Source organism: Juglans microcarpa x Juglans regia, chromosome 2D (genome assembly GCF_004785595.1).
Source record: "Juglans microcarpa x Juglans regia isolate MS1-56 chromosome 2D, Jm3101_v1.0, whole genome shotgun sequence".
NCBI lineage: Eukaryota > Viridiplantae > Streptophyta > Magnoliopsida > Fagales > Juglandaceae > Juglans > Juglans microcarpa x Juglans regia.
In genome coordinates this window covers 11335404-11357526 of record NC_054596.1, presented here as the reverse complement: position 1 = coordinate 11357526, position 22123 = coordinate 11335404, and the positions used below count along the sequence as shown (strand labels likewise).

The 22123-nt window shown below is 34.0% G+C and overlaps 1 protein-coding gene across 1 annotated transcript; it reads left to right on the top strand.

Annotated features, from left to right (window-relative positions):
- The first annotated feature begins 5004 nt into the window (after window positions 1-5004).
- LOC121250101 (E3 ubiquitin-protein ligase RGLG3-like) lies at window positions 5005-16078 on the top strand. The gene is made up of 12 exons (XM_041149039.1): window positions 5005-5181; window positions 6175-6413; window positions 8438-8522; window positions 8602-8742; window positions 8842-8955; window positions 9609-9706; window positions 9803-9882; window positions 9958-10063; window positions 14709-14830; window positions 14912-15047; window positions 15131-15187; window positions 15731-16078. The coding sequence occupies exons 2-12, from the start codon at window positions 6192-6194 to the stop codon at window positions 15812-15814; spliced, it is 1245 nt and encodes a 414-aa protein (XP_041004973.1). The 5' UTR covers window positions 5005-5181; window positions 6175-6191; the 3' UTR covers window positions 15815-16078.
- Window positions 16079-22123: the final 6045 nt, after the last annotated feature.

Genomic DNA, 22123 nt, shown 5'->3' with positions numbered 1-22123 from the left:
TAGATTTTGCTTCTTATCAAAATACTTGTATTAAACTTGAATGCCATAAGCTTGCACAAATCTGCATTAATTTTCCTTAATAAAATATTATATTTCATATATATAATATGGTACAGTCGTGGATCATTTCTCATCTGATCTGATCTTAACACTGATAGCAGTACCATTGCCTATATACATACTATACTCTCTCGGATGTCAGTAAGACATGAAGGGTATCGATTGAATTAATTCAATTTCCAAATTCCAATGTTTTGTCCAGAGCATATATAAGATCAAGACATATTGTCCCCCCCTGATCTCTTTGTCATACAATTGGCCCAAGACAAAAGTCACACACCTCTTTATCTAGCTATTTCCCCCTTACCTTAAACGTATGAAATGGCGATGGTGCCACCGATCGAGTTCCAACTTTTTCTTTCTTTCTTTCTTTCTCAAACACCTCCACCTATAGTACTCGAACTTCCTCTACATTACGAGGACAATGAGATTGTAGATGCCGCATGATAAATCCAAAGAAAAAGCAACCTTATTAACATTGTTTACTATTAATATTGTTATGGATAAGATCAATATTGTTAGTAATATCTTATAGTTGTGAGCTGATGATCATCATCAAAATATTCATTGGATGTATCGATGATTGTGACTTTAGTAAATAGTTGTTTTCTACATTATTATTATATCTAAAGTAGCACTGATCGCCATATTATATATAAAAAATCTTAATTTATATGAACATTATCAATCGGAAATACGAAAAGGAAAGAGATCGATCGAGGTGAATTTGCATTATATCATGTGAAAGCTGCCAATCAAGGAATAACACATTACTGGATGATGCACGAGGAAGAATATTTTGCTAGAGTTAGCATATATACAGTCGATGATCAATATATCATGCATGTTAAATATATCATTTGGGTAAATTAAGAACATGAGTCTATATTATATATATATGCATGTAGGGTATTATATATAGAGTAAACAAGTCCTAAATGTATACGCTTAATTTGTACAAGCTTTTTTGTAAAAATATTTTTGTTTGTTTTTTTTTATTTTTAAAGAGCTTGCGAAAGACTTGAGCTTATGAAAAACTTGAGTTTGTCCAAGTCATGTGTGGTCGTAATATTTGAATCTTTAATAATCCAAGCTTTCTAAGTTTGAACTTTGAAAAAAAGAGAGTTAAATGTTGTGGGGCCCGGCTAATGTTCCCAAAACCTCGTGAAAGTTTGGGTATATGTAAGTAGTACAGACTATAGAGTCCAATACTTTGAATAATTTTTAATTAAGATGAGGTGGTCATGTAAAGTTATAAGGGTTTGATCAACTTATAACATCTACGTATTTTGATATTATTGAAATCGCCTAATCTTAAAAGTTTAAACTTATACTCAGAATATCGTGGAGATTTAATTATTTATAGAATACTTGAAAAAATGCAAACTTTGAGCTTAAATTTGTGATTCCCAAGGTCATGAGGCTACTACGTCCAATCGAACAAGCTAGCTGCGGAAAGAGAGAGAGAGAGAGAGAGAGAGAGAGAGAGAGAGAGAGAGACTAGAGAGGTTAATCCCGTGAAGCATCTAAAATATTTGGTGTAAATGACCCCTTCGAACTCAGGTATAGTCCAATTGTCCCCACCGGTTAGCTAGCTAGGCATGGAAATGGTGAAAGGACATGTGCCATGCATGTCAATACGGTTGAGATCAAGTGGGCCTCAGCCGATCGATTGAGGGCATCTCTCTCTCTCTCTCTCTCTCTATATATATATATATATATATTGATGACAGAAATGTCGTGGTCGTGGACACGTGATGATCACAATGTTTTGGAAGTATTTCATACAGATCGATCGATATCAAGCCTTTTTCTCAACTCTCGAATTCGTTAGTTTGTCACCAAAAACATATCAATCTCAAAGTTGTCAAATTAATTAAGAACGTTGTCATATATAATAGATCAATAACACATGACGCATTAATTGCATGCTTTCATCATTCTTCGCTATCGTCCATGCCGTACTACTTTAACTACCAATTAATAAAGATCGCAATGATATTCGATGAAAGCTGATCATCATTACTGTTTTGCAAAATAATTAACGGGCATATGAAAAATGCTAACTGTACTTAAAAGAAAACTTTACAAATTAAAACTTAAATTTTTAATACACGTGAATTATTGATATATCGAAAATTATAAAATTTAAAATTTAAAATTTAAATTTCAAAAGAAAACTGACAAAATATACTTTGTACATAAAATTATAAGTAAAATTAAAAGTACATGTTATTACTATTTTGCATGATAATTAACATGTTAATTCATGATCACTAAATTAACGGTGTTAACATGCTTCTCTCTCTCTCTCTCTATATATATATATATTGATATGGACTGTCATGACATCATTTGCCGTACAACTCGGCATGCATGGTAAGAAAGCTTCATTAATGCCATCCAAATCAATAATTTGTGGAACGGAAATTCCAGTTTAGAATCTAAAAATAGAGACTGATCCGGAGTTCTGTAGTTGCAGCTGTGGTATCACTTTCATGAACAAACTCGATCGTCTATCAACATCGGATCTCTAGCGGTAGCATCACCATTAATGAGCTCATTAATAATATCTCAATCCATAGATTATGATCGATCAATGAATTATAAGGATCATGACCATGGTAATTTTGTACGTGCATGTGAGAATATTGAAACGATATTTACTTTAATGCATTGTAATCTCTCTCTCTCTTTCTCTCTCTCTCTCTAGAATAACGATGAGTCATACAGTTATAACAATTCTAGCTCTGATATCATTTCTCATTATTGATATCAGATCATTTCAGGTATATTCTTCTTATATACTAAATGTTTAGCTCATTACTTTAGGCATGGCCTGAGCCCTTTTAATGGGCCTGGATTAGGCCCGTGACTTGTACCGGGAAAGCTTAAGGCCTTTCTCGAAATGGTACCAGCCTACCAAATATGAAATTAGGGCGGCCCTTTTTTGTCCATTGCTTGGCCTAGTTCTTTCATTGGAAAGAGTCGAACGACTATACGAGTTCATTATCATTCAAGTTATAATATTTCTTTTACAAATATATATATATATAATATATATTCTTTGATCATGTTATGATAAATGTTAAATTTGAAAAAGAAATATACTATCACAGTAACTAGGGGTGGAAAAAAACTGATAAACTGGACCGGACCGAATTGGTGGGTTTGGTTCGGTCCGATCCGGTACTGGTTACATTTTTCTCAAAACCAGTCAAAATCGATTCGGTTCTGATTTTTCTTTTTTTAACACCAGACCAGACCGGTTCATATATATATATATATATTTTTTATATTGTATAAAATATTTTTTATATGATTTTTATATTATATATAATTATTTTATATATAATATGTATAATTATATATAAAATAATTTTTTATTAGATGATAAATTACTAATTAATATAATTTTAAATTTTAAAATCTTATATAAATAACTATATATTATCATTATAGTCTATTGTATTAGTAGTTATACTACTACTATATCAATATATATTATAATATACTATAATATATCACTATATTATATATTATAATACATCACTATATCCTATAATACAATTATAATATATATTATAATACACTACAATATATCATCACTATTTTATTATATACTATAATATATATACTGTATTATATATAATATATTGAAAAAACCAAACTGAACAAGTAAAACTGAAAGTACCAATTTAGAAATGTAACCGGTGTGGTATCGGTTTTTCAAATTTCAAAACCAGTTCTACCAGTTCAGTTATAAAATATGTATAAAATCAGACCGAATCGAACCGATTACATCCCTAACAATAAGTACTGTTGAATTGTCATTAATCCTCTTGCTAATGAGCCTATGTGCATCCCAAAATTGTAAATCATTTTACTATGCATCCTCTTCAAAAATCTAACAATTCGCAAAATAAATCGCACGACACAATCTTAACATGAGTCGAATCTTAAAGTTAATATATAATAACTTTTTTATAACTCAAGGTGCATGTTATAACCTTTTTTATCATTTGGGATCCGTATAACAGAAATTAAATAGATAATAATTTAGAATGAAAAATGTACTTCCCCATTATTTTTTTCTCATTAAGAGTTTGAGATATTAAAAAGAAAAAAAATTACTATACTTAATTTAGATTTTAGCTACACTTTTGTTATGGAAATATGCCATCCGGAAGAATATTAATTTGGGCGATCCAACGATTATGTCACCGTGGATTTTCTTCTATTGTCTCGTTCTAGTCTAATCTAGTCGAAATTAACCCAATTAAAATTATAAAAAATATAATATCAATATAAAAGAATAGAAATAAGATACTACAAGTCAAGTGTGCCAACCCATTATTTGTTGAATAATGCTTTTATGGCGTCTTATTTTGTCCTCTTATTTTAACTTCTCATATATTTATTTTTTTTTAATTTTTTTCTTTTATTTACTTATTAAGAAAATGACTATTAGTATATTAATGTATTTTTTAAATATGTTTAAAAAATATAAAATAAAAAAATAAAAAGTAAAATTTGTATTAGGAGACATGCTCAGCTGTCAAAGTTGAGCGGCACACTAGCACTTTTTGTTGAGACTCGATATAATTTGATAAAAAAAAAAAATATTCATATTTTTTAATCAATGCATGTGTATTCAATATTGCACCTTCAAAGTATAATTTCTTTCTATAACAAGTAACATGTTATAAATAGATTATTTTATGTCGCTTTTCCAATAATAAATCTAAACTGTCACCGGCACGGCGACGGCAACGGCAAAGTAATCAGTGTGAGCGCATCTGATTGCAGCCCACGTAAAAGTCCTTGATTTTATTTTTCACGTACAAGCGAGAGTTTTGACTGAGCTGTACAAAGTTGACAAGTGCACGCGATAGACGACTACACCAGAAGCCAACGAATGAATAAGATTAAAATAATAATAAAAAAAAAAGACTTGACCCCGAGGGGGATGGAAAAGCCAGCGACTTCACGTCAAATCCCAAAACGTCCACCCTTCAAAGTCACTCTTTTGAAGAGGAACAAGCAAAGCTGTGTTTACGAAACTCTAGAATTAATTTTGAATCTTCTTTCGTCTTGCTCTTTCTCTCCATATTGTTACAGGTATGATTCTCGCTCTCTCTGTTTCTCTTTTAACTTTGTACCTGTTGGAATTTCAGTTCCTGTTTTGAAGTATTGTTAGTTTGATTGCAATTTTTTGCTACTGAAACTGGGCTTGTCAAATCTTTTGTGACGTGCGTCCTAATTTGTAAATTGTGGGTACCTTGAGTTCGATGTTATGGATAAGTTTATATGCTTTCTGGGAAAACTGACAACATTTTGATAAGATATTACATTTATGAGTTACGGGTTTGGAGAAAACTGGTCATCGATCACCATGTGAAACCAAGAATTTGTTAGAATATTTGTTTGCTGGAAACTGGATCATTCTATCAGCATTCAGCATAATGCTCCCTCTGTTCATGAAGAATTCGGTTGAATCGTATAAAAATCTGAGTGTTGACTTTATTTTTTTACATGGATGCGCTTATCTGATGGGAGAAATCGGATGATATAAATAATGCTAACTTTCAATAGTTAATGGTTGGGAATCAACTTACATTTCTGTTTAAGAATTTAGAGGTTATCTCCTGGAAGTAGAAACTATTCATATCTGTTCAGCCCTTTGAGCTACGCTAAGTTTGTCACCTCAGTGGTGCAGGGTTTAGTCTTCGGCTTGGTTAAGGTGTCTTAATTTGGGCCACAACTTCGAACTTTGTGTAGGGTCTAGTAAGTCTTATCCTTACTTATTGCTCTGGGAATTTTAATTACTCTCAATACTATCAAGGTTGCTGATATGCATTACTTTCTAGTATCAGTTACCAGGAATACAATAAAGCATGCAAGGCTGTGATCTTTGAGAAAACATATATGCTTATATATATCGTTCCTGACAAAAACAATTCACAGCAGATGCTCCATAATTTGTTGGAAAATGCTGTTCGTTGCACTTCTAAGCTAGTTTCTTTACTTTAATGTACTTTATGTATTTTAGAACCTTTTTCAGAAGAAACCCATCTGCCTTGTTGTATTAAGGTAATACTTTTCTTGATATAGGTCGGTGATATCCAGATATGGGAAACGGGGAATCAACATATGATGATTCTCATGATGAATATCAGCGGCATCCACCTTCTTTTGTAGGAAGTTCAATGAATACTTACAATCAACCACATGATGATCCTCGTGATGACTTTCAGCATCATCCAACTCATGTGGGAAGTTCAATGGATACTTACCATCGACATAAGCAGCACCCTACACACATAGCTGATAATTTCAACTCTTTAGAGAAGGTCTACACTGTTACTTGACTTGTTGATGGATTTGTGACATTATTGACTACCGATTTTTTTGAGGGTGTTTGTTCATTAGTATCTGAGTGCTTTTCTTTTTTATGACAAACATATAAGGTGCCACTTTACTTATTGACCAACATGGAGCATCATACAATTCAAATAAGATAACTAGTATCATTGTGGAAGCAGGGCAACCATCTGAAACAATGACAGTCAACTCAGTAGGATCATTGATATTGACTATCCAGTTAGATGAAAAAATATTTTGAAATTGTTTGGTTCTTATTTTCTTCTATATGTACTACTAATAAAGATCTTATTTTCTTCTTTTCTCTATTACTAATAAAGCAAATCCTCCAAGAGTTTTACATCGTAAGTCTGCAGGGAATGTCTTGAAAAGTATACCCTTTTTATTAACAAAGCCAAACACTAAGACTAATGTAACTTGGTTGTCAACAAAATGATCATAACCTCTTTCTTAACTGACTCGAATCCCATGTTACTCACTCTTTCCCTCTCTCCTTTCTGCTATCAATTTCTTCACTCGTTGGTCCAATCTACCTACATTTTCTCTTTCCTTTTTCTCAACAAAACCTTGAAGATGCATGTAGTCATTCGCAAAGAGGCTATTACAAATCTAAGCTGACAACCAAACAAGCATTACCACCAAAGCATTACACTATGGAATGTAACTTTCTTTCTTTTTTTTTTATTGTTTTTTGTTTTATTTACAGAATGCAGCTTGTTTCAGGTTAAATTGGCTTAATCAAACCCAGCTTGCTCCTTGTTTTTCAAGTGCCTTGAACCTGTCCCGTCTTAAGCAATAAACCTAGACCAAGTGACCCAATCCCAGTTTTAACTAAAAACAAGTGTACAATGGGCAATCTCTCGAATTGTACAAAAAAACTCGTCTGGTCTGAGGAGATGTAATCCATGAGTCTAAATAACTGGAATTTAAAAATAATATTGATGATGCACTTGCTCTTTTCAGCTGTGAGTTTTTATCAGCATGACATATCCTTGATTTCTTGTATATCCTCCTTCACCAAATGACGAATATGCCAGTCAATTTATAAGATTACAACAAATAACCAATAATGTGATTGAGCCTTCAAAAATAATGTATGCTCTTAATGCTAGAGGGTACAAGTCTAAATTAGTTAAGAAACACTTGGTTTAAGTATGTTAGTCCTCCTACACACTTTCTTGAGTTCTTCAGTCCTCTATATCAGTGGCTAATAGGTGGAATTGTAAGTGTTAAAGTCCTTTGGAATCAAACTGGGAGGCTTATCAGTCTTATCCAGTGAAATGGAAATTTATTTTATTACAAGGATGGCACTTTCCAATGTACATAGGTTTTGTTTGGCAATCGGCTGAGAATGTTTTAATGAAAAAGATTGGTATACGAAGAGTTAGTCTGACCTTTATGATGATGCAAAGATGGGGATTTCTGGAACTCGATTTGCAGTTCTGTATGATAGAGTGATCCTGAATGAGGAGTTTATAAAGCTTGGAATGCAAATCCTGTGATGGACTTCATTGATTCAAACTGCTTCATTTAGTATGGTTGGGTTGCTGTTTTTCTTCTTATTTTTTTCTAGTCTCATAGGCATTGGTGGCAGAAGAAAATTCAAAAGTTATTCTACCATTGTATTTGCAATTCAGCTGTCTTCTAAGAAAAGCAGCTCTATATATTTTAAGTGGCTATCATTCTACTTGAGAAAAAGATATAATATAGTAATTGAAAATGAAGAGTAGAGCAATTATCTTTATAAAAAAACACTTGCTCATATTTTTTTCCCAAATAGCTAGCCTGGAGATGGGTTTTGTACGTGTCAATAATCATGCTTATTATTTGAAAATGAAGAGTAGAGCAATTATCTTTATCAAAAAACACTTGCTCATATTTTTTTCCCAAATAGCTAGCCTGGAGATGGGTTTTGTACGTGTCAATAATCATGCTTATTATTATGTCCAAATGGAAGTGGCACAATAATGTGGTGTGGCACCCAAATTTTCAGGTTATCTCTTCATTAAGAGAAGCTGGCCTTGAATCATCAAATTTGATACTTGGTATTGACTTCACAAAGAGCAATGAGTGGACAGGTGATTTTTTTTTTTTTTAAATGTTATCTGTGCTGTTAATATTCTAAGTCAATGTAAAAGTCACATTCAATGATCGCAGGCAAGTATTCATTCAACAGGAAAAGCCTTCATGCAATCAGTAGCACACCTAATCCCTACGAGCAAGCAATCTCTATAATTGGCCGCACTTTGTCTCCTTTCGATGAAGATAATTTGATACCTTGTTTTGGGTTTGGCGACGGTTAGTATCTATTTATCTCTGCTTTTAGTAGAAGATGTAAAGATATTTCTCCATGGACAAGTTGTTCTGATTTTGTCTCTATCTCTCTTTTTTTTAAAGCAACAACACATGATAGACATGTGTTCAGCTTTTATCCTGATCATCGACAGTGTAATGGTTTTGAGGAAGCTCTTGCACGTTATAGACAGATTGTTCCGCACTTAAAGCTGGCAGGTATTTTTAATGAGCTTTCCCTTCTGACTTCTTTTTTGTATTTTCTTTTGCCTTTCAGCCAATGAAGTTTTGTTCATGCATATCTTTTTCCTCTCATCTAGTCTGCTGAATAGATGTTTTCTTTCACATCTTAATTTTCGTTCTTTCTGGCTGCTAATACAAAACACCTCATGCAAAAGTAGTTTTGATGGTGAGAGATGGATGATTCCTTATTGAGAATTCAGGAATTTTGTTTTTAGTTTTTCCAGGATCAAGTTTTTTTTTTTTTTTTTTTCTTTTTCGTAATCAAGAAAAGTATTTTCTTGGTAAATTTTCTGCCTTCCTCTACAAACAAATCTCCTTTTACTCCCTCATATTACTTATAGGCTACATTGATATTAAGCAAATTCCAACACATTTTGGCTTTCCATTTAATCAGTGACCTCGTCTTCCATGACGTACTTATAAGGTGAAGAAGTGTAGCCCATTACAACACAAGTTTAATTTGAATGTTCTCAATTGAGATGTACACGTGTGAATCAAAAGTAGGGGTTGAATAAAATTAAAATGTTTCAAGATAATAGAAACCTCATTTGGAGAGAGAGGGGGGGGGGGGGGGGGGGGAGGAGTTTCCTATCTCTGATTATGATAGTTTCCCCTGCTCTTGTTTATAGGTCCAACCTCATTTGCCCCAATAATTGATGCGGCAATTGACATTGTGGAGAGAACCAATGGGCAATATCATGTTCTAGTCATTGTTGCAGATGGACAGGTCTGTGAAACATGTTTTTATCCCGTGTGTTATTTATTCTTATCTGAGGTTCTATTTTCTTCTTTTAATTTGCTTACGGTCTGGGATTTTACATAGGTGACCAGAAGTCCTGATACACCACCTGGAAGGTTCAGTCCACAAGAAAAAGCTACTGTAGAATCCATAGTTGCTGCTAGGTAAGGCAATTCCATTTGTATTCTTGATTTCTTATGTTGTGTTGTTCTTGTTTAAAGTGGAATTCTCATAAACAGCCAATATCCTCTCTCAATTATTTTGGTTGGAGTTGGGGATGGACCCTGGGATGCAATGCAGCAATTCGATGATAACATTCCTCAGCGCACATTTGACAATTTCCAGGTATTTGGTAAATGTACGATTACATGTTGATTTTTGCTTTCCTTATATGTATCTTTACAACTAGGTCAGCTCTGGCCAAAGGATTGAATTGTGATGGGTGGTTAGATACTTGGATATATAGTGAATTTGTTTAACCAATGAAGCACGGTTCCTTTCCTGTCCTTCTTTTCCTGCCTTCATCTTGTGTAAGCTTTGACTATAAAAAGGTTGAAAAGTAAACTCATCAAAGACAGCATGCATGCTCAAAGTTAACTATAAAATTGGTCGCTGGTCATTAAATTGTTGCTAAGTCCTTGTTCAGACTTGTCGGATCGTTCTGCTGCATGTTGGAGCCCTCCTTTTTAGTTAAGTTGGGGGGTACAGTCAGTGGATGCTGTCTTTTGAACTCTTTACATTTTTGTCAGTTTTGATCCTCACAAGGATATTATTTGTTGGGACTCTCTAAAAGTAAGGAGATTCAGTTTAGATCTTTTTGTAAGGCATTTTGAGCAACTACAGATGGTATATTCCCTTGGGAGAGTAATTTGCCTGTGCTGCTCCTTGCAAGGTGGTTTGGACTGCGGCTTTAAGTTGTGTTATATGAGAATTTTATGATGTGAAGAAGGCACTTACATTGGCTTGTGTCACATGTGTACGAGGATGGTGAGACTTAGATTTGGTCAACTCTTATGCTTTAAGGTTCCAAGAGAGGCCTGCCCTTTATTTACTTATTTCGGATGTTTTTGGCTATGCCTAATTCAGTGGTTTGTCTTGTTGCCTGTTTGGAAAGGAGCTTATCAAGTTGCTACTTCAGATTTACAAATTTTGTACTGTAGTCTCACTAATAAAGAGAGGTTATGAAGACAATCAAGAGGGATTGAACCTGGTATTTGGGATTGTTAGAAATCAGTGGAAGTTTTGAGGTTCACGGTAAAGAAATTCAGTGATATATCCACAATATGAAAAATATTGAACCCAAAGATGCTCTTCTATAAGGATCGAGATATTTTGGCTAATACCTGGGCCACAAGATTCTTTTTTTAAGTTTTTTTTACCTTTTTTTTGTGAACTTCTTCCATGTCTTTGTTAATTACTTCAAGTACTTGCTAATATGTTGAAAAGAGAGAGCACAATCTGAATGGCTTCACTGAATTTATTTATTTTTTTCTTTATCTTGTGGTTATATATGGTAGTTCATGTCCCATACATAGAAAGAAGAAGTGTCCAAAAACTTGGTTGAAAAATTAAATCTTCTATCCCTTACTATCCTTTATTTCTATATTAGGAAAACTAAATTTTAATAATAATTAGTAATCCAATTAAATAAACTAACTTTTGTTTAATACTTTATTTTATTAGGCATTTAATAGGACATACTAATATTTATTTTACAAGTTTAACTTAATGATATATTATTTAATTTTATTTGATGATAACACAAATGAGTGGATAATGTGGTTTTATAATAGTAGTTGTCATTTAATATTAATATAGTGGGATAGTTGATGATATGATTCCATAGGAACAAAGATTCATTCTTTGAAATTATATGGGATAGAGATTTTTAATAGGAGCAAAGCTCTATTCTTTTGAAAATTATATTGTATATAGTTTTTTCAAACTTGATTTAATATTATTATTACTCAAGTCAAACATTATGCGTTTTACTTTGCATTTTATCTATGGTGTAACATACGGGTCCAATTCCGGGCTTAAAACTAGTATTATATATTTTTTATTTATTTTATTTATTTTGACTTTTATTATCATCTTAGGAAATATGCTAACAGATAGATTAAATTAGTGATTCCTTCCCTATCAAAACCTTCGTATAGTTTATCCATTAGGTTCCCATAGTAGATTTGGTTCCTAGTTTGAGATTAACTCCAACTCAAACTCTTCAAAAAACCCCCTCCTTAATCCATATCCTCGTAGGAATAATTTCCTAAGTGTAGCCAACTTCAAACACTAGCATACCTCCTGAGGACTCATGCCACTCCCCTCCCCTCCCCATCATCTATAAAATCCCACGAAAACCCTCTGTTTTAAACACACAAAAAAAAATATGAAGAACTCCCTTTCGCATAAGCCATATATACTCTGCCCAGCCACCGCCTACCACCCTAGGACGTCAGAGCACTACCCCAGCTGCCCAGAAATTGCCGACCAGCCCAACCCCATTGAACCCACTCCTTTCCAGTAAGTCCCCGACGGGATCTCTCTCTCTCCCCGTGATTTTCACTTCTCGGTCTAACTCTCTCACTCTCTCTCTCCTGCATTGCACCACTGCCTAGAGGACCCAATCACGTCGCCGGTCGCTTCCAACCACCCCAGAGTCGTCGTCGCCTCAGCCTCCTTCTCTCGGTGAGCATCGTACAACCACTCCCTTTGTTCTTAGTCTTGCCCCTCTGTTACGCAATGAGAGCCTTTCCATCGTAAGTTTATATCTTCCTTTATATCCAGTTTTCCCAAAATACCCATGCCCATTAGGATGATTTCCCAAAATACCCTTAAAACGATAGCTGGTTTTATAGGCTTCTGTAAACCCTCTTGATGAAACCTTGTTCTTTTAAAGTGGATTGTTTTCCCCAATTGGCCTTGGGCCTTCCTATATTTTAATACAATTATTAAGTTATATTATGGGTCTTGAATAATATTAATATGTAGTAATTTTTAATTGAATATGTATTATATTATCTCTACGGTATGATTTTAAGTAGTTAGAACACTAGACTAGTTCACTAAGAAATTAGTAACATTTAGTACCTCGTATAGGTAACGCGCTACAAGTTGGAAATCAGGAAGCAGCGCTAAGAGGTAAATAGTATGATTATATAAATGCATGCATACTGTGAATATTATTGTTTTGTATGAAAATATGATGTGCTTATGATGGTTATCTACGCTACGCTAAGAGACAAGTCAAGGTTAGGTTCCTTTCACGATCTTTGATGAAATATGAGATTATGCTTAACTGAATGAATTTGTTGTTTGATTGATTGAATGTTAACTAAAATCATATGAAAGCCATGGGATGTTCATGTAGTAATTCAAGTCAAGTATGCCATGTAATAGAATAGCCAGATTATGCAAGCCATGTTCATGTAGTATTTAGATTATGTATGCCATGTTCATGTAGTACTTAGATCATGCATGCCTTGTTCATGTAGTACTTAGATCATGTATGCCATGGAATGTCATAAAATGTTCAGATCATGTTATGTTATGTCATGTTATTCTATGCCATGTACAAGAAAATGTCATGTTAGGCTATGCCATGTACAAGAATATGAATATGTCATGTTATGTTTTGTCATGAACAAGAATATGCCATGTTAGAAAAGTTTATGAAGCCTAATAAATTCTCATGCATTAAGAAAGATAAGAAGTTTTAAGACAGTGCCACGGACTCAAGCGTGGTGAACCACAAGTTAAGTGAAACATGGACTCAAGCGTGTTTCACTCCAGGTTATGCAAGTTAGGTGAAATACAGACTTAAGCGTATTTCACTTCATGTTATGCCAATTAGGTGAAACACGGACTCAAGCGTGTTTCACTCCATGTTATGCAAGATAAGTGAAACACAGACTCTAGCGTATTTCACTCCATGTTATGCCAGTTAAGTGAAACACAGACTCATGCGTGTTTCACTCCATGTAATGCCAGTTAAGTGAAACACTGACTCAAGTGTGTTTCACTCCATGTTAAAACAAGATAAACAAGTTATTATGCATTCACGTTATATGTTTGTCATGATTATGTATGTTTCCGCTCATGTTAATGATGAATACGTATGCTATATGAATCAATGACGATATATGTAAGTAAAGTTTTTTTCAGAAAGTTATGTTACATGTATGATTGTAAATCTGTGATGCTGTATGTATGTTATGAAGAGTCTTCAGAAATTAAGTCCATGCTAGGCCAAATTATATTTTACGGTATGATGTGCTATTTACTGAGTATTCGACTCATTTTTGTTTGTCTTCTTGTTTTCTTCCATGTTTAATTCTCTTAGATGGTGATTATGATGATGCCGAGCTGAATGGCCAGGAATAGATCTAGTGATATTCACACAAGAATTAGATTTCTTTTATGTCATTCATAAGATTAGTTTATGTTCTTTTATTTTATGTTCAGTTTTCGAAACAATCATGTTCAATTCAGTTTTAATATTTTGATGCTTTTTAATAAATGAGGTATTTCAAGATATGAATCTCTTTACCGGGCATTATGTTAGTAATATCTCTATCCTACAGGAAGGGGGTGTTACAATTTGTCACCTTGCATTTGGGTTAAAGAGATCTAGGAGATACAACTAAAAAACAGTCATGCTGTATGAAGACTTTGGTTTGAGATGGTCTCTTTTGGGGTTGAGATAGTCTCTTTTGGGGTTTAGAGGATGACTGACTTACCGACTTCAGTATCCTTTTAGAAGAAAAATCATTTCATTGGCATGTCAGTTGGTTATTACCAACTCTAAACTCAACTGCCTTAATCCTACCTTGTATGAAACTAACACCGCAAAAGCTTTTCACATGCAGAGTACTCCCTCTGGAGAATGGATATTGGATTCCATTTTGCCTATTGAATTATTCCTTTTTCATTGTGGACAAAAATATGACACCTTCTTTTTTTCAATTTTATTTTTTACTCCCTCGTGCAGTTTGTCGACTTCACAAAAGTCATGTCTGAAAACACAGACGCATTAAAAAAGGAAGCAGCCTTTGCACTTGCTGCCCTCATGGAAATTCCATTTCAGTTCAGGGCAACCCAAAGACTAGTCAAGTAAGGCCAAGAGTTGTAGTCTTTAGTAAGTATCATCCAATTTAGGCATTTTTGAAAATATCAAGAAATTCAACTTTGCAGTCGAGAATCAGGAGCTGCTCCACGTACAAGACCTCTTCCGCCCCCACGTAATGTGATTGACCATGATAATGCAGTCAAATCAGTCCCACCTGTGACAGACTTTAAAACAGTTGAGGCAACAGCTCAAGTGGAACTGGTAATTCCTATCCCCCCTGATTCTACCTCTTCACATTCATGTTTAAATCAGAATGGTTTTGAGAATATGTTTTCTTGTTCAAGGTCTGCCCTATTTGCCTGACAAACCCTAAGGACATGGCTTTTGGATGCGGTCATTTGGTAAGTTCAAGCAAATTGTGTTTTCTTGTGTGGTATGAATATTGCAGTATGGTCTAGCATGTGAATTTGCTTTCCTGTGGTAAATTTCTGAAATTTTTTTTAGCAAGGCATGGAAAATAATTTTAGCTTTTATTTGGGTTTCTTAGCATTGGGAAGTCACAAAATGTTGCTTTTATACTATTTTCTCTTAATCACAGAAAAAGAAAGTATAAGGAGGGATTATGGAGAAGAAGATAATCATCCATAATACCCCCTCCCCCCTTTGTTAAACCGAAGAGAAGTCATACTGTACCCTTTCATATAAAATTATTATTTGCATGAAAATCTTGTAAAAATCAAACTCTGTAGTGTGTTTAGTCGTACAATTAGCAAAATGGAGTGATCCTCACTGGTGACTTTACATTTCTTTACCCAAGGCCATTGTCAAATCTTTCTTTTTTCTTTGTTAAAGTGAATTTAACAATGCACAGTTTTAGCCATGTGAGTCTGACCTGCCTTCCAACATTTGCCTCGTATTTATCCTATTGTTTTTTCTTGCTCAAGATGTGCAAGGATTGCAGTGCGAACCTAACATCGTGTCCTATCTGCCGGGAGCCGATAACAACACGCCTGAGACTCTATTGCTGATCATCGCATCCTCAATATTAAGAACTTTATGAGGACTTAATCAGAGTTCAAAAGCAGCATTACCATTGTTCTATGATTCATATTATGCCAATATAAATTTTTTCTATGTTCAAATAGACAAGGAACAATCTGTACAAAAGGTTATCTGTTAGTGGGCTTTAATTTTGTACATATCTTAATAATTCTTGCCTAGATGTTATCTGTTAATGTGTGCAAGTATTTCGTTAATGTTTGAAGGTGAGGAGTATAATGTTTCTCTAACTATGTGAAAGAGTTGTAGCACAGCCGGTGCTTTGCAGTTGATAGGAAGATGTAATGTGGATAGAAAGATGGCTAACTTTTTTGATATGTTGATTCTTAGCAAGTACAATATTGGTCTTGTTGCTGTAGTTTCCTTGCTTGTTGAAGCTTCAGCTCTGAGCAAAGACATTTAGGCATTTATTACCAACAAAAAAGAGGGCCTTTTCCTTCAACTTTTGTTAGGAGCTTCGGATCCTCCCTTCCCTCTACTCCAACAGTCTCCTCAAATGTCGATGATTTTTTCAGCTCTCTCTATCTTGTCCAATAACACATTCTTGTACCTAAATGCTCCACGTGTTTCTCATCTCGCCCTCTCTTATCCCGTCGATCATTGATATGCAACTTTCAACCTCATGCGACATCTCTTGTGCTGCCCGTGGGGATCAAACGTCGTCACCCCAAAACATGCACCTTTGTTGTAGTTTTTTGTATCATATCTTTTGTCAATAACCCTATGCTTTGTCTACCAGAAACTTGCGATGACTCCTAAATGAACGCTTTGCTTCGGTCTTCTTCAATGCATACAGCTTGCTTATTACGACCTTGTAGTCTTCTAAGAGTACCAGTGGCTCACAACAGCCTATGATCTATTTGATTGTAGAAAAACCTTCTTAATGGTAGTAATTTCTTGGTCTTTGTCTTTAGTCAACAAAATGTAGGATCAAACCAGATTTATTAATATCGTTTTTGGTTGGGTTTTTGCTCCTTTGGCATTTGTCCCACATTGGTGGGAAATGAACGAGGAGCAAGGCCCAATGCCTATCAAATGAGTTAGCCTCATTGACTTAGTGCACTAGTCAAAAGTAGTAACTTTTGATTTTGGTAAAATTTCTTTGTTGTCCTTTTTTATAAAAGAGGAAGATGTTTGAGTTAAAGTTTTGCTAATGGAGAAGTTTTGTGGGTGTCTTTTAAAGTAAGGAGAAAAATTGTGTAATCGTAACAATTTTTCACATAGTGAATTTTTTCCTATTTTGGGAGTTTTTCACTTAAATTTTTGTGTTATTATTACTTCTCAATTTTCTTGATATTCTTGCAAAGAGTAGATTCTAGAGAGTGAATTTGGGAGGTCCAAATTCCCAGTATCAGAGCTACTAGGTTCTTTTGGTAGGTGTAGTTTTGGTGTGGTAGTGTGGATACGTACTGTTTAAGGAGGTTCTGTCTAGGAGATTGGAATTTAAGAGGGACCATTGTAACCCTCCAATCTTTTATAAGAATTTACTTAGTGAGTACTATTTATTTATACGGTAAAATTCATCAAGGAATGTCAGGAAGTAGGGCTTCAAATCCTATCAGATTTGAGGTGGATAAATTTGATGGGAGAATCAATTTTAGCTTGTGGCAAGTGCAAGTCAATAATGTTTTGATTCTATTATGATTACACGAGGCGTTGAAGAGCAGACCAATCCCTAGAGTTAGTAGTGATACTAGCGACTAGTGAAACGGCTAGTACAAGGAGCAGATTCAGCAAGTGGCTTCAAATCAATAAATGGAGATACTAGTAATGAAGTTAACTTTGTGTCTCTATCTATGGAAGACGATGTCTTTTGAAAAAAGACATGTACATCCTCATGACATGCCGTTAATTCTCAAAGTTGTCATCATAGAGGATGTGTTAATGTTAACAGATCCACAAGTTTACACACAGGTATTGGTTTGGCATTGATGCAAAGTGTGTGATAGAAATTCATGTCGATGGCTGATGAACTTCCAGGAAAGCCAAACATGAAAGTTACAACATAATTTTCAGCAAGGTTGTTTTCGACATAGGCTGAAGTGAAATGCTTGGAATTGGTTTATTTTGAGTGAGTATGCTTTTATGGTGGAGCATGATAGCATAAGCTATGAAGATATTCATTGAGGTGGAATGTGGCTGTAGGACCAGCCAAAGTCGCAAGGTGGAGATTGTTGAGTTTTTGCTCCTTTGACATTTGTCCCACATTGGTGGGAAATGAATGAGGAGCAAGGTCCAAGACCTAGTAACTTTTGACTTTAGTAAAATTCGTCTCCTAGCCTTTTTTGTAAAAGTGGAAGATGTGCGAATTGAAGTTTTGTTAGTGAGGAAGCTTTGTGGATGTATTTTGGGGTAAGGAGAAAAAATGTGTGATTGTAACAATTTTTCACATAGTGGATTTTCTTTTCTGGGTCTGGTGGTTTTTCTCCTATTTTAAGAGTTTTTCACTTAAATTCTTGTGTTGTTATTATTTCTCATTTTTCTTAATATTCCTGCAAAGAGAAGATCTTAGGAGGTGAATTTGAAAGGTTCAAATTTCCAGTATTTTTTATTTTTCTCATACTTAGGACACCAACACAAAAATTCGTATATGGTTAATATATTAATAAATACTTATCTAGATAAAATACATTTACAAGTAATCGCGCATATAATCATTTTTATAATCTTTTATATAATAATATTTTGTAAAATACTAAGTGTCAAAATATCTCTCATTTAAAACATAATTGTATAAAAACTTGTAAAAAAGGTTGTGTCTGTCATTTTCCTTACTTGAAAAGTTGTACAGTTCAAATCTCACATTAGATAGGGCACACCGTTTAACTTTCTAAAACGTTTTTAAGAAACCTTGTGATTGTCTTAAATAGAATATGACTTCAATAGAAAATAGAAAAGCTGGACCTACTCAAATTCGTAATATATATATATACACACACACACTATGTCTATTGTAATTAAACTTGTAGAATCTCATAACCAACAACCTATATAATGCATTCTTATTGTCTTGATGTTATCGTGTTGATACAGAATTATTGTAAAATTATTAATAAAAATTAATATTATTTAATTATCGACGAATCAGCATAATACCATATATAAGAATTGGACCATAAGTTAAAAATAAGAATAATAATTTATATAAGTTTTAAATAGACAAACATTATGAAGTTTGTTTAAAAGAAAGTGGATTCCACTTAAAAAATAATAATAAAATAATTAAAAAAATATTACTTTTTAAATGGGACACATTTTTAACAAAAAGAAACCTACGTAACTTATCTATTTAATATTTATACCCAAAGCCTTGCACCTGACATTGAGGGGTCGACCCATCCAAGTGGCAATTTCCTCGCTACAGATTGAGGGGTCGGCTTGTCCAAGTGGATATTTTCTATAAATGCTCTAATTAGTATGTCAATTGATTAGCTAAAGTTAAAAGAAAATTTTTAATGAATATAAGATAAATTTAATTTTTGATTATTCCATTCATATAAGTTTTTATATTTTTTATTATATAATAGTAAAATAATATAAGATAAATTTAGTTTTGACTATTCATATCAAATTTCTATATTAAATTATTCATTTATTGATTATATAATAATGAGTAGTTAATAATTAAAAAAATATATTTAATTTTTTTAATTATTAATTTATTTTATTTTATCAAATTAGTAAAACCTACGGCAATGTTGCAGCTCCACATTAGGAAAGAACTTTCTGGTTTTGAGAGGAAAGTGGCAATTGTGAGAAAGAAGAAAGATAAATCAATGATAAAATATGTATTTGGTCTATCTATAGTAACATTTAAGCTTGGAAAATATTTTGGAAGTCACTGAAATTTAGTTAATCTATTGTGATGATATTTTGGAGTCTAATAGCTAAATATGTGATTGATTTAGTTTTTAACTAATACATTGAGAATGCTCTAAGTGTTCACGAAATCTGGGAGCACTATTTTGACGAGAACGTGATTCTTTTTTACTCACGAGCTCGGTTCGATACAGTAGTTTGGGTAGTGATGCAGTTTCATGATCCTATTATCATTTATTGGTTGTTGATTATTGCTTGGGGCGTATGGAAGTTAAGAGTGCAAATCGATCGGTTCGGACTAGTAATGGACAGTTTCTTAATTGATAGAATATTAACAAGTGTTAATAAAATATTTAAAATTTTATATTCTTAATGGTGATAGGTTATAGAAAATTACATAATAAATTGTACAATTATTATATAAATAATATATATAAAATATATTTTTTATTTTTCATTCGGTCCAATCTGAGGTGGAAAAATCCTAGACTGGGATCGGACTGAAACCTTTCGATCCTCTAAAATATGGACTGAGACCGACTTCGGTCTTGGTCCGATCCAGTCCGGACTAAAACGACCAGTCTAGTCGATTTCTCCGGTCCAAACCAATTGTTTATCACCCCTAATGGAAGTTTTGGAACTCAAAAGATGTTCCAGCAAACAGATCTCACTATTAGTACTATTGTTGATAATTATTTTTGCTTATGTTGAGGATTATCAATTGGTCCACATACACCAAAAAGTCTATAAACATCCATCTTCATTGTGTAGGCAACATCCTCCATGTAAGACGTGGAAGCTTAATTTTGACGGAGCTATTTTCTGTTCATTTAATTAATATGGGGTGGGTGCAATCTTGAGGGATGCAAGAGGTGATATGATTATGGCCATATCTAAGAAAGAAGAGGGTATTTATGTGGTGGATGATAGTGCGGCCCTTGCTGCTTTGCGGGGTCTACAGATGATTTATCATATGGAGATTTTACATTTGGTTCTTGAGGGAAATTCACTTGTTATTGTGGAGGCTAATCGTTCCACTCAAAAACAATTGTTCAGTTATAGTCCCTTGATCAAAGAGATTCAAATGTTGTCATATTCTTTCCATTCTATAGATATTTTACATGTTGGTAGACAAGGAAATGATATTTTTTTGCGTGACATGCACGTTTTGTAGATGACACTGTCTCATTTTCCATACACCACACCATTATCTTACTTTCATTCTACTATGTAAGATGTGACACATTTATCACTATTTGATGATAAAAAACCATCCAATAAAGAATTATCTAATAGTGATAAATATGCCAAATCTTATATAATGGGATAAAAGTGAAATGGTAGTGTGGTGTATAGAATGTTCATTTGTTTAATTATATGAATGAGCATTAATGTTTATTCTAAAAAAACACAAAGAAAGAAAAAGAAAAAGAAAAAGAAAAAAGAAAAAAATCTTAAGATCAGTCACTGTTTGGCTACATCCTATCGCACACCTTACGTGTCGATTAAAGATTGTGTTTCCCTCTCTCAGACTCAATTCACAACAGACAACAATTACTTGATAGGAATATTGTCTTCCATTGAACCCAAAGAGCCCAATCCTGCTCCCTTGAAATTGCTCAGAATCTCCTTTGATAAAACGCAATCGTCTCCTTCGTCTTTGTTATCATATGAAGCTTCGATCGAGAAAGAACTCTCTGAAGATTCTCCGTTTGCCTCCCGACCTTTCCCCCGCCCACTGATACTGAATGCCAACTCGACGCCATCTCCGGTCCCATTGATGTCGTCCTCCAGGAATAGATAAGAAGACACACTACACTGATCAGCAACGCTCGGGATGTCGCTGCTCCCATCCCTAATGTCGATGCCGAAGGTTGGACCCACAAGAACCTCCATTTTAATTTCGAGATGGTCTTGATCGAGAACTTTCATCGTTGTTTTTCTTTCTTTTTCCCCCAGTGTTACCGTTTCTACCTCAGACCTCACCTCCTTTTGAGCACCCTGAACACGGGGCTACTTGTCATCAATCGATGACTACTCTGGTTGGTAAAAGACATAGAGCCAAATGATGGTTAGAAGCATGGGATAAGATAAGAAGAGTCGTGTTGGGTGCAAGTCAAGCGTTTGTAAAAAAGACAAACATGTATAAGGATCAGCAAGTTGGTCTCTCGTTGTCTATTCTAGAGATAGAGAGAGAGAAAGAGTGCGTACGGGTGCTTTTTTTTTGGATAGATATTACAAAAAGAAAAAATCTTAAGATCAGCAACGGAGGAACATCGCTTGATGTCGCTGGATAGAGAAACAGCATTGTCGGTGGCTGTGGGTTGAGGAAGGTGACACGACGCAAGCAAGGGAGGAGGTTTTTTGCGGGGCAAATTCGAATTGGAGAAGAAAACACTATTGACCAACAAAACGCACGTTTTGCAATTTATTAAAAAAAAAAAAAAAAAAAAAAAAAA